Below are 17,396 nucleotides of genomic sequence, written 5' to 3' on the forward strand. Positions count from 1 at the left end.
TCATGTTGTGGTGACCCCCCACCCACCCAACCATAAAATTACTTACGTTGCTACTTCATCACTGTCATTTTGCTACTGTTAGAAATCGGGCGACCTCCAAAGGGGTTGTGACCCACAGGGTGAGAACCGCTGACTTAGCCCCTCTAGTACACCAGTCAGTAGGTCACGGCTCAGTGGTTTAAAGGCTCCCCTCCACACTAGGTTCATTCACACCTCCTGCGAAGTGAGCCACCTTATGGCCTCATAGGCCCGGCTCCCGACAGCACTCCCGTGTGCGGCAGGTGCACATCGGTAATTAGACCAAGCATTTGAAATACAGACAAAAAGCAAAGCTTTAGGCGTGACTCACTTGCTGCAAAGAAGAATCCTGTGAGAAACCCGTTTCTTTAAAGTCAATTTCATCATCACTGGATGAATGAATGTGGCAGGTTGTGACCTATATGCATAAAGACGTAAAGACTGTGACCGAGAGGTTGTGGACATGGGAATCCGCATTTTATGGAAAACAACAACAACAACGCACAGTTTTCTTCTCACTGTATGCAACAGAAAACAAAACACAATCAGTCATATGAAGGTGCACAACCCAACCCAACACTCCCGGCTGGTGCCTCGGCACCCAGCCACGGTTGGCTCAGCTGTCCCACAGGGCCCACTGGGGTGGGGGGATTCCCGTGTGAGTTCAGACTCTTCTCTCAAGTGTTGAGGTGGGGGTGGGGCATAGGTACTCAGAGGAAATGCTCCCCCACTGCACCTCTGCCAGGTCTGGGCTTTCTGATCGTGACACAAAGGTTTGGCACCTGGAGGCAACCCCCCAGCTTACCAGCAAGGTCCTGCTTACATCTAGCCATCTTCACTTAAACCTGCACCTCTCCTGCCCACACAAAGGGGGCCTTGTCCGGGAGAGCTCACAGGCTGCAGCCCTGGGCCCTCCAGGCACTGACACGAGCATGGAAGCACTAGCCTGGGCGTCCCTGCTGGCGGATCATGATAGAGACACACATTGCCTGGCAGGGGCGGGGCGTTCCATAAGAAATGGGAATTTCCGGGCAAATTAACACAGAACCAATCATAGTAATTGCTACACAGAAACTCCATGGAATTCCTGGAACCAGCTCAGAGCTTCTGATGGTTACTTACTGTGATTTCCCAGCACGATGCTGGCTAAAAGCAGCTGTTACCTGTCAACTCCCAATGCTAGCACCTGGCCCTGCCTGCCTAGTGAAGGGATTCCAGCTCTGGTGCACAGTCAAATTCAAATACAGTGGCGCCTGGCCCAGAGTCACCCTGGTCTTCTCTCTCTCCTCTCCCCTGCCCTTAAAGGGCTCTGAGCATCTTGAACACAGAGCTCAAATACCGCTGACTTCCTGTAAATCCCTGCTCCCCGCTGTCCGCCCCCCAGGCCCTTGCCCCCACCCCCTTTCCTAATCAAGCATGTGTGTTCAACTGCTAAACTCCGGATCACAGATGGACAAACACCAGCTGGCATCAGGAGTGGTTTGAGGGGAGTCCTGGGGAATACTCCTTGGTCACGGCAGCCTGCAGGTGAGCAGACCTGGTGGTGTTTTAGGGAGCTACTGGCCGGCAGGCAGGAAGACACTACACACCCATCACAGTGAGTAGTCCCAGAAGAGAACTCAAAGAACATACCAGGAGGTTGGCTGAGTTAAATGGGAGCACGCTCGCTCGCTCGCTCGCTCGCGGATCCTGACCCCATCCTGAGAGCCAAGCTCAAATCAGCAAGGGAGCGACCCTTTGTTGAGCAGCTACTCTGTGCCAGACACCTCAGTCCCTGCACAGCCTGTTTAAACTCCACAATCAGAGCACGTCTCGGAGGCATGTACGGAGAAAGCATTTCCCAAGGAAAGACTCCTGTGTCCACTCTACTTAGGTAACCATCCCCAGCCCCTACCCACCATACTCCCTCACTCGGATTAATGCCACCTAGGTTTCTAGCTGTGTCTTAACCCAGCACCCCTGGCGCCGTCGTAACACTGAACATACAACTGCCCCTTTTTAGTTAAAAGCGGGCGGTCTTCTGTGATGGTGTGGTTGTGTGCCAACTTCACTGGGCCAGAATTCTCAGTGGTTTGGGAGCTGTGGTCACAATGCAAACAGCTCCATGGTGGGACCCGCTGTGATAGGAGCATTAGGGAGGTATGCAGCCCCTCACTCATGTATCACAGGGATGCTGCAATTGAAGCAAAATGTCCTTGGGCTGTGGTCTCCTCTTAATCAAACAGACTCCATGGGAAGGCGCCTGGACCCTGCGTCTGCTCTGACTCATCGACCTCTGTTCTCTGGACGTGAGTCAGGGCCTGCCGTACTGCTTGCTGACCCTGGGAGCTATCAGCAGCCTGCCCATTGCCAGCCAACCTTGCATCCATTCACCTCTGCCTCCAACAGTCTGGTTTTCCTGCTTCTAAGTTCATCTTCCCTGGTAGCTACATGGGTTGGGAAAAGCCTCCCGCTTAACATCTGCTCCTCGGACTTGGACAGAACTGGATCTACTCACTTCTACTACTGTGTGAGCCCCTTTCCTGACCTGGGCTTCCTTCTTTACACACCCACATGAAGATCGTGCTGACTTTGCCTCCTCAGAGTCCAGCCGCACACAATTCACAATGAGCGAAGGCCACAGTGTCACCGGGGCTAACTAACGAGTGCTGAACAAGCCTTCCTTCTTCACTGCCTCACATGCTTGACCACAGGTGCCCTGGCCAGCACTGGGAATGACCCCATATTTCAGGATCTCTGCATGAATGAGTCTCTCACTGAGACCTTTCTAGACTCTCCACCCCCAAATAACACTGGCTCCTTCCTTTCCTGCTGTCATGTAGTGAGTGCACCAAAGGGGGCAGGGCTGTGCATGGGAAAACACGATGGCAGAGCAATAGCATTTACTCACAAATCTCTGGAAGCCCCTTGATGTGGAGTGCATATGGACACACACACACACAGCCTTCCTCTCCCGTCGGTGGAAGCCCCACGGAGGCAGATGTTTGTCAATCTAGTTTAGTTCTACATCCAAAGTGTTGGGCACATAGCAGGCTTGCAGTTATTTTCTAAAGCAACACCGCTCTCATTTTTCAGTTGGTAAAAAATGGAATGGAGTTTGAAGCTCCCCTGGTATTTTAAGAACACTCTTGCTTTAGTGATAAAACAGCTACAGGTATGACCTTCCTTCCTACAAAACTGTGATTTTATGAACTATTTCATAGTTCATGAGTCAGGTAAGTTCCTAAGCGCCTTATCCTCTAGCAGGTGAAGCCTGTTAGTGAGCTGTGGAGACAGACCCTTCCTCCTAGGCCTGGGAGTGACCTGCATGACCCCCTGGGGGAGCAGCAGCTGTACTGGACACTGAGAGAGCAGGCAGCAGACTCCATCCTCTAAGCATGCCTCCCATTAGCCACCGCCGTCCTCCCTCAGATGCAGTCAGCACAAAGCACGTTTTCTTCAGGATAAACTCCCCAGCACAGGCAACCCATGAGCCACTGTGCACACCCTTGGGTCTAGTGGGATCGGAGCTACTGGACGCACACAGCTCAACCCACAACTGGGTAGGTTCCCCTCAGACAGCCACCTGTAGGCAAGAGCACACAGACGGACTCAGCTGGTGCTGCGAGCCACAGGCCGATCCCAGCACTACAGGCATCTGAGCTGGTTTCCACTGATGCACGTCTGCCTCTCGAAGAGGGACAGGGTCTCCCAGAAGGAGGGGTGCGCTTCTCTACCTGGTCTACAGGCAGGATTGAACCTGGGACTCTCCGTTGCCTGCATTCCAAGGACTCCTTAAGGAGGACTCTTGCCGGAAAGGGCTTGCCTTCACAAGGAGAGGTCCTGAGCACTCAGAATGCTCAGGCTGGGAGGCCCCGGGACACGAAACTCGGCCTCCATACGTTCAAGGGTTTCTACTATAAAGACCAGCTTCTCCGTGAGGCCATCCATTAGACATACTTTAGCAGACTTGTCCCCCTTTAAAATTACCACTTAATTCCTGATCCTTCCAGTTCAACCCCAAGTCAACAATTACACCTCTTCCTGAGAGCCCACTGTCCCATCAATCTGTCAGGGCTGTCAGGTGGCTAGAGAAGCCGGTGGGTGGGATTGGCAGTCTAAGGAGGTGGAGGCAGGCCTTCAGGGAGTGACAGCAAGGCCCAGTGGACCTTTCCACTTCCCTGTGGACAGGTGAGGATGCAGGCACTAAGGGGATGCCCTGACAAGAGCACCTCAATGTGGAGCAGAGCAGGGCACTGGGTCTGGGTCCCAGCAACGCCCAGTGAGCAGGGGCCTATGCTGAGGAAAGAAGGCACCTGCCTCCATCTCTAAAGACGAGATCCACACAATACTTACCTTAAAATGGACTGTGAAAACAAACAAAAACTACATTCCAAAGTCCAATATAATGTAAAAAGCAATTATCAATGCCATTATTCCCTGTCTGAAAGCACCAATAAGATCATTAAATGGGGTTTGGGCCCCAGCTATAGACTTTGCCCCACTAGGCATCCTCTATGCTGAGGGCAGGCTGTGCTTGGTGATGGCTGGTACAGCAGAGGGCACCGAGGCTGGTGTCTAGGTGGCGAGGTGGTGGAGGAGTGGGGTACTGTGGGAAATGGCCCTTACTCAGCCCGCTGTGGAGAAGAACTGCAGGCTCCGTGGACCTATCGCCACCCCAGTCGCATAATAAGGAGCTGACCAGACACACCCCACTGGGCACTGTGTGTACCGACCTCTCCTGGCAGAGGCCCTTGGCCCACAGTGTCGGGAAGAATGTTCACGTCTAACTGAGCAAGTGGGCAAAGACTGAGAACACACTCGCACCCTGGCGAAACCTACTAGATCGACCGTGTTCCTCTTGTTGGTTTCTCCTAAGGAGCTGGTGCAGAACGTCTCCCAGCGCTCCCTGACGTCATCGGGAAGGTCTGAGAAAAAGAGGAAGCAGCATCACTTTGGTGACTCAGACTAGCAGAGCTAACAAGGACTGGGGCGGGCCTCCCTCCCTGCTCCGGAAACATGTCCGGACAGGCCAGCTGCAGCCAGCCCCCCGCCCCCGCCCCCACCGGCTGTCAGGGCCACGCTGGGCACCTGACTGGCTTCCCCCTTGGATGCAAGAGCCTGTCTCCTCCAGCCTGCACCACAGGTGGACACGGGGGCCCAGAGCTGCAGTGGGGCTGTCTTCCGGGGAAATGGTCAACAATGGCCACATAAGCATGTGCCTGCCTGTGGTTTGGAGGCTGTCCGGAAACAAGCTCGTCATCTGGCAGTTCTGGTTTATACATGCCCACACACGACCAAGCCACTCCCACTCCAGAATGGCTGCTTTTAAACCGGCAGTCACAGCACACAGTCCTCTCTCCCGTAAAGACACGGAAGCCCCCCAGTGAGCCACCGCTGCTCCTGGGAGGAGGCTTCCAGCTAGCCAGCTGGTAGTGACTGTGCACCGAGGGAGGGGACTGGCTCTCAAAGGGCCCCCAAGGACAGGTCCTCTGAGAGGGAACCAGGTCATCTAAGCAGCCTTTGGCCAGTCCCACCCCAGTCATCCTGGAGCCCAGCCACTGGAGGAGCACAGTCCATCTCCAGCGGGAAAAGCTAGACCCATCACAGCGCTAGTGGCCCAATGAACAGTAGAGCCAACTCTTCCAGCTCAAACTGCTCAACGGAGGGAGAGGCCCTGAGAATGGAGGGGGCTCTGGCCACTGAGTGTGGCTGGCCCGCCCCTAATACCTGAGGTCAGACGGAGAACAGAGCTACAGGAGCCGGACAAACCCTCACAACTCCCATGGAAGCTTTAAGTCATTCGCATAATGAAAGAAACCCCAGAGGTGGCTAGTGAGCTGACCGGGCCAGCCACGCACACGCACCTTTGAGGAGCTGCTGCACAGTGGCGCTGCTGGGGCCCTTGTCCGTGCTGTGCACAATGCAGTTGGCTATCCTGGTCAGGTGGCCCATATACCCGTGCCGCCGTCCTCCCTCTGCCCTGAGGGGACAAAGGACAAATGGTCAGGCTCCTTCCCAGACGGTGTGTCGATTCCATGTGGTCAGTGATGGCAGGGACACGATCATTCTCAATTGGGAAACTGGACAGGTAGGGATGGAGGTGACCAGGATATTCCCAGGCAGCACCAGGGGAGAAATGCTGCCAAAAAGCCCAATTATCCTGTATCGCCGAGCAGTGTCAGAGATTCGCTGGCATCCCGGAGTGGTCACGCTGCACTGCTGCAGGACAAAGACTGCTGGTACTGGACCTACAGGCCGCATCTGGTGCGCTCTCCACTGTTGACACCTCTCTGCAGCCCAGGCAGCGCACCAGAGGCTCAGGGAAGCAGAGGCATGGGGATGCTCCTTGGCATCTTTTTGTAAGATAGATTTTCAGACTTAATCGACTGCACGCCAGCCTAAAGAACTGAGTAATTATGTTTATTTCCCTAAAAGATGTCAAATTCTAATCAGGGCCATGAACTAACAAGGATAATTAAATACTAAACATATTTCTCACGTTAAAGTATTTGTGGATTTGGCCAAGAATATGGTAAGAGGACAACTTTTATTTCTCACAAACCTATCGCTTGCCCCTCCCTCTACAAGGTCTGTCTTTACTGCTCTGCCCCCTCCACACTGAGACCCCTCCCACCGTGAGCTCTCCTTCTACAAACACCACAGGGGCGTGTGTGAGGCAGAGCCTTGGAGGAACACTCCAGAGACCCAAGCTGATGGCCGGCCGACTCCGCTCACCTGCAGGGCCTGGGGAGATGAACAGCACGAGGCTTCCATGGGTCTGGGCTCAATGCAAGAGCCTTGGCTCCTTCCAGAAGGCCAGGGGGTCTAATGGGATCCTCCTCGGTGTGGCCCTTCCTGCTCCCTCGAGCCCAAGGAAGAGCAAAAGCCTGGATACGGTTTCTGGGCGCCGGCTCGGAAGCACTTTGAGGGTTCAGGTTTAAAAGACCAGAAAAGCTAGGGGCCTTCAGAGGGACTGGAGGGAGCACACTCTGACAGACCTGCCCTCGGACATGCTGAAAACGCTGCACACGTGTATGCACAGGGCAGCTCGCCACACAGTTCAACCACAACTCTGCTGCTTACTCGGCAATCATTCAACAAAGACTCTCACAAAATGCAGTGACTCCTGTCATGAGTGACCCAGCTCTCGGGGGGGAGAGGGGGGTGCCTGCCCCGCCCCCCACCCCCCCCACCCCCCGGGGTGGGGTGGTGGGAGCGCACACACTAACAGGCTCTGTGGACTCTCACATACCAGGATGTGTGGATCAGGATTCAGAGACCTGCACACCTACTGAGGTTGAGAATGATGCATCAATGAATCCGACATGCACGTGTGGGTGCTCCCCGGGTGCAGGAAAAGCTTTTCAGATGTATCCTGCCACGCCTGTCCCCTGAAGAGTGGCTGGGGCCAACTGCCCGCCCACTGTGCCACCAGGGCCCCCCTTGTGGACTCGGGGTTGGAGAGTTCAAAAAGTTTACCGGAAAACAGAACGAAATGCTGCTGAGCTTTCTGAAGCCACCCAAACCCAGTAAGGCCCTTGCCACCAAGGCTATGCCGACCCCCGTCTCCAGAGTGCCTCCTCTCTCTAGGGCCAAGGAGCGGGTGGGTTGACAGTGGTTTACAGTAGCAGCCCCAAGGCTAACTCAGACGCAACTCAATGAAAAACACACACTTACTGTTTCTTCTCGTTCATCTCCCATGCGTCAAGTATCCGTTCTATTAACTGACATTTCTGGAAAAGCTAAACAACAACAACAAAAGCATCCTCATTAGCATGGGTCTACACGTCCAAGTGTCGAGACTTTCAGTGAACGAGAACTCTGACGGAACAGGGTGTGGTCTGCACAACCTGGCCAGGCCCGAACAGCCAGGTGGTGGGCGGCTCACTCAAGGCCCAGGACACTGCTGAGGCCTGTGTGCTCTACATGCCAACCCCGAGTTCCCCGTATCCGTGGCCAGTCGCCAGCCCACAGCAGAGCCTGGCTTGATCCTCCATCAAAATGAGGCTCCCGAGGACGGTGTCTGGCCAGAATGACAAGAGAACCAAGAGACATGACCAGCAGGACCCTGACTCGAGAGCACCACCCCCCACACACACACACGTCTTCTACGGGAGCAGCCACCCTTCCAGACACACGTCCCTGTCCCAGCCTCCCCACCTAATCTGCTCTTCAGCCTCAGCTCCCACCCACTAACACTAACCCAGAGAGGGCGGGCAGTGGGTGCACGTACGTGTCTCAGTAACACGTTGTCGCTGGCGACATCCTGCTCGGAGATGGTGCCGTTCTCGGTGTTTTCAAAAGGGCTTGCGAGAATCAGTGCCACGCAGATCTCGACCTGTGTGTGCAGGAAGTTGTTCCACGTGTACTTGAAGAACATGTCCTGCAGGGAGAACAAGGCTTTACTAGCATCCGCTCCACACACACAGCAGCGATTCGGGACTGTAAGAAGTACGGAGGCCCTGGGGAACAGCGGGACACACAGGGGAGCAGCATTTAAAAGCTCACAAAGGCCATTTCGTAATTTGACAACAGGAAGCTTGCTCGTTCACCACTCGCGCAGGCAGGAAGTCAGGCACGCAGGCAGGCAGGATCTGGGTGACCCAAGCAATGGCCGGAAAAAGGAGTCCCTCACAGAGGGACCATCTTTGCATGTTCGTGAAGCAGCAAGCAGACAGTGAGAGCAGCAATCTTCTGAGAAATCTACAGCTCCACTGGTCCAACCAATACTTTCTGAAGGCATCTGGGCTAGGCACCACGTGGATGCAGAGAGGCATGGCCACTCAAGTCTTCAAAACGGACAGGAGTGAGCTGGCAGGGCTGGGGGAGCAGGGGAGGAATTGGACTGAGTGTCGTGTCCCAGTGACGATTGAGGCCAAAGATAGGTGTGAACTGCTGAATGGGAAACTGACCTATCTGCTCGGTAAACCTTCACCCAACTTCATATAAGAGAAGCGAAAAACCAAGCAAACCCAAAACTCACAGACCTGTTTGCTTCACGGTGGAGACTTGGAGCCCCAGCCCCCTTGTGAGAAATGAGTCACCCAGCTAGTCCACTTTCAGCAACCAGGGAGTTAAGTCACGATTAAGTAGCCAGATACCAGTTGCCAGCTGGTATGACAATCACTGGAGCCCAGGCACCTGGGGTATGGACTGCAGGAGAGGGAGGGGAGGGGATCTGCTCCAGAGAAAGGAACTTTAAAGAATAAAGAAGTAGACATTCTGGAAAAATGGTTCGTCCCACAGCACTCAGCCAAGAAGGAACCGGGGGAGGGGGCTGCTAACTGCAGGCTATCGTGCTTAGGATAGACTGTGCGGCACACTCACCTCTGCCCAATTTGTCTCTGGGCTTGGGCACTGATTTTGCAAAATCGATCCATAAAAGCCTCACTGTTGCTACAGTGAGCACAGACTGGAAGTCTTGAGGGCTCGGTGGTCCCACGCCCGTGAGAGCCCCCATGCAGGAGAAGGGGGTCCGCCCCAGTTCTCTCTCTAGAGACCCATGGGGTGTGGTTCTGAGTCAGGGATTCATGCCAACCTGCCAGTCACCAAGAGGAACCACGATCATTGTGTCTAGGATCTCCACAGCGTGTCTCACACAAGAACCGAAAGCCCACTGCCGCCGAGTCAATTCTGACCCAGGGGCAGACAGCCTCATCTTTCTGCCGTGCAACAGCTGATGGGTTTGAGCCTCCTCATGCTTATCCCAGAGTGCCACCAGGGTTCACAAGGCCCATGGTCCTCTCGACCAGGAAGCAGCCTCACAGGAGGGCAGCTCCCGAAGGCACAGTATGTACTTGGGGTCACCAGGTCAGGCCGGCAGACTCAACAGGAATCGAGTGACTCGGGCCCTGCCAGGCATCTTCTCAAATTCACGGTCATTTAAACGCAGCTCTACAGGTTAGGTCAGAATCAATGAGCCACGGTGTGTACACCTGCTGCCAGAAGACTGCAGACTAGCAAGTGGGCAGCCAGTCAGGGGCAAGGGACGAGTACGTTGCCAGTCCTGGAGTTCCATACACCAGTTGGCAGCCAGGCTAGCCGTGGTGTCCCCAGAGGGCCATGAGGACGTTAGCTAGGAGCTGGGAATCCTCACACGTTTCTCTCTCTCAAGGTCCCGCTCTCTCTGTAACCTCCAGTGATGTCAGGGAGCCCCACCCCCACCCCCCAACCCAAGGGTGAGGAGACTTAAGGACTAAAAAGTCCCATGACCCAAGAAAACCTGCCCAAATGTGAACCTAGGTGGGAGAGATCCCTAACTAGCCATGGAGCTCACCCCTCCTCTGCTGCACCTCGGGTTTCCACACCAGGGCCCAGGGCTTCCACACCAGGGTCACAGGAGAACTGCACAGAAGGTACTCCTTAAGCGGCCTACTAGGTAGTAAGCAACACTAAACCCCCCTGGCCCTCCAAAACACCCCTATCCAGAGGTCAGGACGTCTGAGTAAAAATTCATAAGCATGCAAACTGGGTGCTACACCCAAGGGGAAATTCCCAACCTAAATCAGATTTGAGTTGTAAGGAAGCACACTCAGGAGCAGAGACTGCCAGGAGGAAGAGGCGCTGGCTATCCCCATACCCATGTCTGTAAATCCTGCAGTCCACAGCCCTTACTACGGACAGGGAAGGCTGCAGCAGGGTCCCACTGGCTGGTGTCATAGCTCAGGTGCAGGGTTTTCCAGCCCCCAAAGACAAACGCAGAGCCTGAAAAGCTTAAAGTGAAAAAACGAAGAGGAGATATTTGACTTCCGGCAGCACCGACTTGGGACTGAGTCCAGTGAGGGGTCACTGGCACATGCTGCCAGTGTGTGGGGGTGAGGGTCTTACCAGGATGACCCCGATGCTACCCAGCTCCATCAGGTCCCCGTGGACGCCGCTGGAGCTGGTCTGCAGGAGGCTGGAGATCAGCCTGATCACGCTCAGCCGAGTGTTCCCCACAGGAGGGTCCAGCACGCCCCACGTGGTCTTCATCACACTCTTCTGCGGGAGAACAAGCTTTCCCATTAGACTCGACAAACAGGCAAGGCCGCCCCTGTGTCCACCTGCAGGGACCCTGAGGCCGTTCATGCCGAAGAAAGCAAGCAAGGTCAAAGCCCTGGCCTCCAGGTTCTACAGAAGTAGCACCTGCCCTCACCCCACCACCAGGGACTGCACAGAACGCAGGCAGAGCCCACACCCGGGGCAGGACTGTGCACAAGCCCTATGCTGACCAGGTGCTCAAACAGTCCTCATCCTTGTCGAAGCTTCCGTGAAAAACCCACTGGTGTTGTCTCAGGACCACAACCTTCAATGTGCTCAACCTCAACCTCGCCCTGGCCCAGGTGAGGGATGACAGTGAGTTCCCCCCAAAACCGAACACAAGGTGTCAGCGTGGGGGGTGCTGACGGGAACAGCGACAACAAAGCTGCCCTTGATGCCCGCCCGACCCCACTGGTGCCCTCCTCCTTCCCGTCTCCTGAGACCCCTCCCTCCACCCTCCTTGAGGCTCCGTTTCACTCCAGGGAGACAGCTCCCATGAACAGGCCTTCCAAACAGCTGCGTGGAGCTGCTCTGGCAGAAAGATGATCAGGAGCAGCCGGAGCTCCCTCCCTCCACCTTAGTCCTCCAAGTCCACATAGACCTGCCGCATCGCCAAGGCACAGGAGGAGGGGTGGAGGTGAAAGTCCACGTGAGCGAGGCAGGCAGCTTTCCCTGTCTCAGAGGTTTCTTGGCCACCCCCCCCACCCCACCCCGCCTACTTCCCTCAGGTCTTCCTCACTCTCTAGTCCCCTTGTAACTTAGCTCCCTGTCCCAGGGGCACTTCCCCAGGACAGCAGCACACAGTGCCCAGAGTGGAGGCACGGCAGGCAAACTGGTGTTTGCAAGAACAGATGGTACACTGAAATCAAGAGAAACATTTTTTAAACGGATTGGAGTATAATTGTGTGTGTGTGTGTGAGGGGGGGGGGGTATACGTTCCACTTGGACTCCTTGGTAGGATTGGGATTCCTGCGGTTATGCAGGCCCCCCCACCAGGTGGCAGCATGGACAACAACCGGGGCCAGAAGCTGCCCGTGAAAGTGGAAAGGCAGAGATGTGAGTGGGGCTCCCTGGGTTCCTCTGTGCTCCCTCTCCCCAGGAGGGCTCAAGGAGCAGAACGTACCTGTTCCAGAGGCTGGCGGGGAATGGTCTCGCACAGCAGCCAGTCGGGGAGACCCACACCACACCCCTAGAGGACCCAGAGCCAGACGGAGGCAGGGCAGAGAGGCAAGCATGGAGAGTGCAGCTTTGGACAGAAGCCTCCTCCATCCGGGCCGTCCACCAAAGAAGCGCCACCCAAAGGCCTGCGCCACCCCAGACTGTGAGAGGCTACAGAGCCACGTCTCCCAAAGTGTGTTTGTGCTGAGCGCCCTGGCAGCGCCACCCTTCTGCCCCCCAACAAGCCATCTGTTCACGGGCTGCTGGTTGTCTCTGCTCTGCAGCTCCCGAGTGCAATGCCCTCACAGGCAGGGAGGAACAGGCTAGAACAAAAGGGTCTCTTGCTGCCAAAGAAGTACCCAAGAACTCATAAACAGAAAGGGCAAAAACTGGAGCTTTGCACACAGGTATAAATATTTTGCTGAATTTTATTCTATCTCATCCATGAATTCGGGTGACCGAGAAAATCAACCAGTTACAACCGGCCCTGCTGGGCAGAATCTACAGCCATGCACACAGCTGGCAGCGTGTCCTCAGGGGCCACTGCTCAGTGGGGTTGCATGCTCCCCACACCTGTACAAGTCAACTGACAAAGCTGGCCGGATGTGCTTAGGATAGCAGACTTACCTTGGGGGGCTCAAGCAGAAGCTCATGGAAAGATCCCAGTCTTCCCCTGATGGCTTCTAGAACACTCTTGTTGACCAAACACGCTGAGTGGCTCATGCCTGGTGGGCAGATCTCTATGTGGCCTTCGAATCTTGAAACAAAACAAGTGGCATTTACTTACTGGAAGTTTACCACACAGTCACTCAGTGTGTGTGTCTACCCCTTGTCGGCCACACAGGCACCCAAACAAAAACCAAGCCCAGTGCGCCATCAATTGATTGCAACTCCTCTTGACCCTCCAGGGCAGAGCAGAGCTGCACTCTAGTGCTTCCTTGAGTATGAACCTTTTGCAGGAGCAGCTAGTAGTCCAACACCGAACCTAGTGCACTGCCCTAAGTTCGTAGCAACTCTCCATGCACTGCCATGGAGCGGGTGCTGACTCACGGCAGCCCTCCCCAGAGGACAGGCGGAACTGCCCATGAGTCCCCCAGACGGGAGCAGGAAGCCCCATAATTCTCCCATGGAGCTCAATAGTGGTTTGAACTGCTGACCAACTTTAACCACTATGCCACCAGGGCTCCCTAAGATGAGCATCTCTGCCTCTGAGGAGGAGACGCAGGAAGAGGGTGAGCTAATAAAGTGTCCATCAGCCTCTGTGACTTCAACTACGGAAGGCCACACCATCGGATGAGAAATTCTGTGCGCTTCCCTCGCCTTTGCCTACGTCTCCCAACTCCGTCTGAGAGCACACTCATAGCAAGCAAGGCTCCACATGACCAGGAAACAAGCGAAGTCACAGGAGATTCAGAACTGTAAGGCACATCTTACTGGCTGCCAACTGGGAGGTTAAGAACAAGGCCTGCCCTTGCTCCACACTTGGTTTTACTCCATCACCCAGTTTCCCATTCAAAGCCTTCAATTCTTCTATGGAGAGCTCAGCCTGTACGCTCCACAGTCACCCTTTACAAGACAACAAGTGCATGTCCACCGAGCCGCACGGTGGCGGCAGGTGGGAGGAACAGCTAGGGTGCAGTGGTTCTCCAGCCACCTCTCTGCCTGGATGCCTGGTCTTTCTTCTGCCTTCCAGGACGAGGGCACACAGGAGCAGGAATATAGAAGAGCCTTACCATGCTCTCGAATTTGAAGAGGAAAGCACTTCAGTCTTTCATCGTGAGGAAGGATTAGCCAGAAGTGGCTGCCTCGAAGGCCCATTTTCAATTTGCTGAGTTCTAACAGAAAGGAATGCACTGGCCTCTGGAAACCCAGCTGTAATCTGACTGTTGAGCTCTGCTCTCTCTTTCTCCAGTCGCACTCATCCACGAGGACCTCACAGGACCACTTCTGCGGCTTTAACGCCACTTCACAAGGTGGTGCCATCGCCTGCCAGCGGGAGCCAGACAGTCACCTCTGATCACAGCACCAGAGAAACAGGCCCAGATCCAATGACAGGTACAAGCCACTTAGGGCAGACTCAGAAACCGAGGTCAGAGAGGGATGCTGCCAGCAGAGCTGCTCAGGCTACCTGCTGTGCTCAAGATCAAAGGTACGGGGCCGAGCGTGGAACAGAAATCCTGACCAGCAAGGCTCTATATGTGTTGAGAGCAGCACCCATCTCCTGACTCCTCTTCAGGCCCTGGTCTCCCTGATTGAATGAAGAGGGTCCAGACATACATGTGTCTTTAACTCCAGTCCTAGAAATGCCTTGTAGGCTCTCCTCCCTCCCTGGCCCCTCGTGCATCAGGTGCAGGGTGAAGCCTCGATGGGCACTTACTCGGCACCCAGCACGCCATGAAGAGGGCCTGACAGACATCACTACATGCTTCTGTGAGACCCCAGGCAGCTACCCAGCCAGCGACGGCCCCAACTGAAGCACCTTTCCAGGTCGAACCAGGAAAAGACCACCGGAAGGCCTCTGTCGGCATCCCTGAGATCCACAGATGGGGAGTCTGGACCCTGAACCAGCACTTGGAGAGCAGTCCACCGACCAGAACACCAGAGCCAGCTTCCCTTGGCCATGAGCTTGGTCACGCTTCCCTCGAGTGCACATTCAGCTGGATACCCCCGCCCCTACCTGTCTCATGCACCAGAGCTCAGCGCTAAAGCAGCAGAAACACTCTCAGCTCCTGACGTGCAGGGGCACTGGTGGAAAACCACGAAGCCAAACACAGCAGGAGGAACGGCGAGCTTACGTGGGCCGCCGCGTCTCGAGCAGCGTCAGCAGGATCTGGATGGCGCTGACGATGGCCGGCTCGCTCTTCTCCTTGTGGAAGATGTTGGAGAGCAGCTGCTCTATGATTTCTTGCCTAGGAAACAAAGCCACAGTCAAGGCCCAAGTGCAACAGTGAGTGACACTGAGGACCCCGAGAAAACGGGCCTGGCACATGGAGCACACACGCTGGCTGCACAGGCATCCACCTCGCTGGCACCACAAGAGCGTATTCTGAACGCGATCACTAAAGTAGGCAGGTAAATGGTCCTGCTTACGTAACTACTCACATACACAGGCACATACAGTTAGAAACAAGGACCAAGGCTCAAATCAAACTCACTGCCATCAAGTTGACACTGACTCAGGACAGCGCAAAACCACTTCACCCATTCCAAGGTTGTGAATCTTTAAGAGAGCAGTCTGGCTTGTTTTACTGAGGCGTGGCTGGTAGGTCTGAACCTCTGCCCTACCTGTTAGTAGTCCAATGCTTAATGCACCATGCCAGGTAGAGATGCACACAGCTAGCCAGCTCCTTAGAGATGTTCCTGCCCACTTCCCTCAACAAAATGACCTGGGTTCTGCTTGCCTTTGCCAACCTTGCTCAGAGCCAAGAATTATTTTCAGATTCAAAGGCACCTCTCACCCAGGTTGCATGAGACAAAGATTGAAAACCTTCGAAAGCTCAGTAACAGCCCTCCAAGGTTTCCCTCATAGCATCATGACAGACAGGTAAAAGGAGAACATCTACTGCTGCCACAGTTAAAACTGCAGCAAACCCAGCAGAGTGCCAGGAGAGAACCAGGCATCCTCTGCTGGCTCCTCCGCCAGCCCCAGCCTCTCAGTGACGCTCAGAAGTCATGTGCCTTACTTAGGACAGGACCTCCCTGAGGATGCCCAGACACCCTCCAACGACTCTGACCACGTCTTGGCACTGGGCTGACTGATGAGAACACTAGGAAAACCAGTCCAGTCGGAGGGACAAACATGGCTGAACGGTAGCTGTGCTGTGTCCCGAGTCCCACCAAGTACCCAAGAAACCGAGAGCTCGAGTGCTGAGCCAAGGACCAGGGCCGCCCATGGTCCGCCAGGTCCCTTGAGAGGCCAGAGCAGAGCTTCCCCCCACAAAGAGCATTCGAGTCAGGAACGGCAAGGCGCACAGCCCTCTCCGGCCCAAATGTTGCTGGTCAAGCACTGGGCATCTACACACTCCTCAGAGCCACTCGGCCACACAGAGGTGAGGCCCTGGCTCCTTCCCGAGCTAACGCCACACTTTGCATCCTCTTCGACACGTCAGTCCCGTGGACCTGGTGCCACTGTGTCGTTTGTAGTCTCATCAAGTGCAACCAGGCTTTCTGCTCGCATCCGTCCAAGGTTAGTCTGAGAAACCCACAGGGCTGGTTTCTCCCCTCTCCTACAGTGTCACTATGAGTTGGCATCCACTGCTAACAGTGGGTTTGGTTTGAGTGTTTTTCGCTTTTGGTGAAATATGAGGTCTACCTGTCCGCTAGGGGGTGCCATTTGGAAGGGCGCCAGGGAAACGGTGCTGCAGACCAAGTCTCCGCCCTCCCTGCTGAGCACCTTCGAGGTGCTGCATGGTAACATCACAGGGCCCAACTCTGACCCAGTCTAACAGCCTAAGTGCTGGGCCTTCACTCCAACTGGAACATGAGAGAGGCAGAGGGCAGACAGCAGGCAGGCAGGCTGCGGTGGGGAGGCTGCAGAGGCTCTTAGAACTCGTACTGCCTACTAACCCAAACAATCTCGCTGCACACCCACTAGAAGGCACCCCACACGTGGCTGGTCTAAAGCAGTGTGCCCTGGGTTCTCCGTTGCACTGCTAACTACGAGGTCTAGCTGTTTGAATACACTGACTGCTCCTGGGAGAAATAGATCTACAGCCTTGAAGATCCACAGGGGCAGCTGTACTCTGCCCAATGTGGGCCACCCTGAGTCAAGATCAATTCAATGGCAGTGGGTTTGGTTCTGAGCGGAAAATTCACTGTTTTTCCAAGATTTTGTATGCCATGGGTGTGGGTGGAGGACAGCCCAGGAATCATTGTCTAGTGATCATATAACCATAAAATAAAACGGCAAGACCCATCCACGGGCTCTTCTGCCACCTGAGAGACAGCACTGGAGGGGACCATGTGATGTCACCAGCAGCAATGTCTTCTGGCTGGACTCACTCACAATGCACTGATTAGTGCCCCAGTGGGGCAGCTCCTCTGTGACCCCGCAGCCGGACACCCAGCAGGATGAATGCCCACAGCACTCAAGCGGCCAAGGGAAATGGCGCTCAACTCCAAAGCTGGCCATCACTCTGAACTGCGCCGCTGCCGCAGTTGAACAAGGCTCACGCCTGCCAGTCTACAAGCTGGGAAAAGGTTTCTCTTCTGCTTACAGC

The 17,396-nt window shown here is 55.0% G+C and overlaps 1 protein-coding gene across 14 annotated transcripts in view; it reads right to left on the bottom strand.

The window, feature by feature from the left end:
• PPP6R3 (protein phosphatase 6 regulatory subunit 3) overlaps positions 1-17,396 on the bottom strand; it is a 97,034-nt gene that overhangs the window by 15,742 nt on the left and 63,896 nt on the right. For 7 of the 14 annotated variants that reach the window (XM_045297308.1, XM_030887559.2, XM_030887558.2 and 4 more), the window contains exons 9-16: positions 14,973-15,086; positions 12,805-12,934; positions 10,828-10,980; positions 8,234-8,383; positions 7,678-7,742; positions 5,865-5,980; positions 4,840-4,925; positions 350-436 (exon numbers count right to left, since the gene is read on the bottom strand). In XM_045297308.1, coding sequence (XP_045153243.1) covers positions 350-436; positions 4,840-4,925; positions 5,865-5,980; positions 7,678-7,742; positions 8,234-8,383; positions 10,828-10,980; positions 12,805-12,934; positions 14,973-15,086 — 901 coding nt within the window. The remainder of the gene's footprint in view (positions 1-349; positions 437-4,839; positions 4,926-5,864; positions 5,981-7,677; positions 7,743-8,233; positions 8,384-10,827; positions 10,981-12,804; positions 12,935-14,972; positions 15,087-17,396) is intronic. The other 7 variants (XM_045297310.1, XM_030887562.2, XM_045297312.1 and 4 more) reach the window with 3 other exon arrangements.

The sequence above is a fragment of the Echinops telfairi genome, unplaced genomic scaffold, assembly GCF_000313985.2.
Source record: "Echinops telfairi isolate 266 unplaced genomic scaffold, ASM31398v2 ScPeMD7_7417;HRSCAF=8455, whole genome shotgun sequence".
NCBI classification, from domain to species: Eukaryota; Metazoa; Chordata; class Mammalia; order Afrosoricida; family Tenrecidae; genus Echinops; species Echinops telfairi.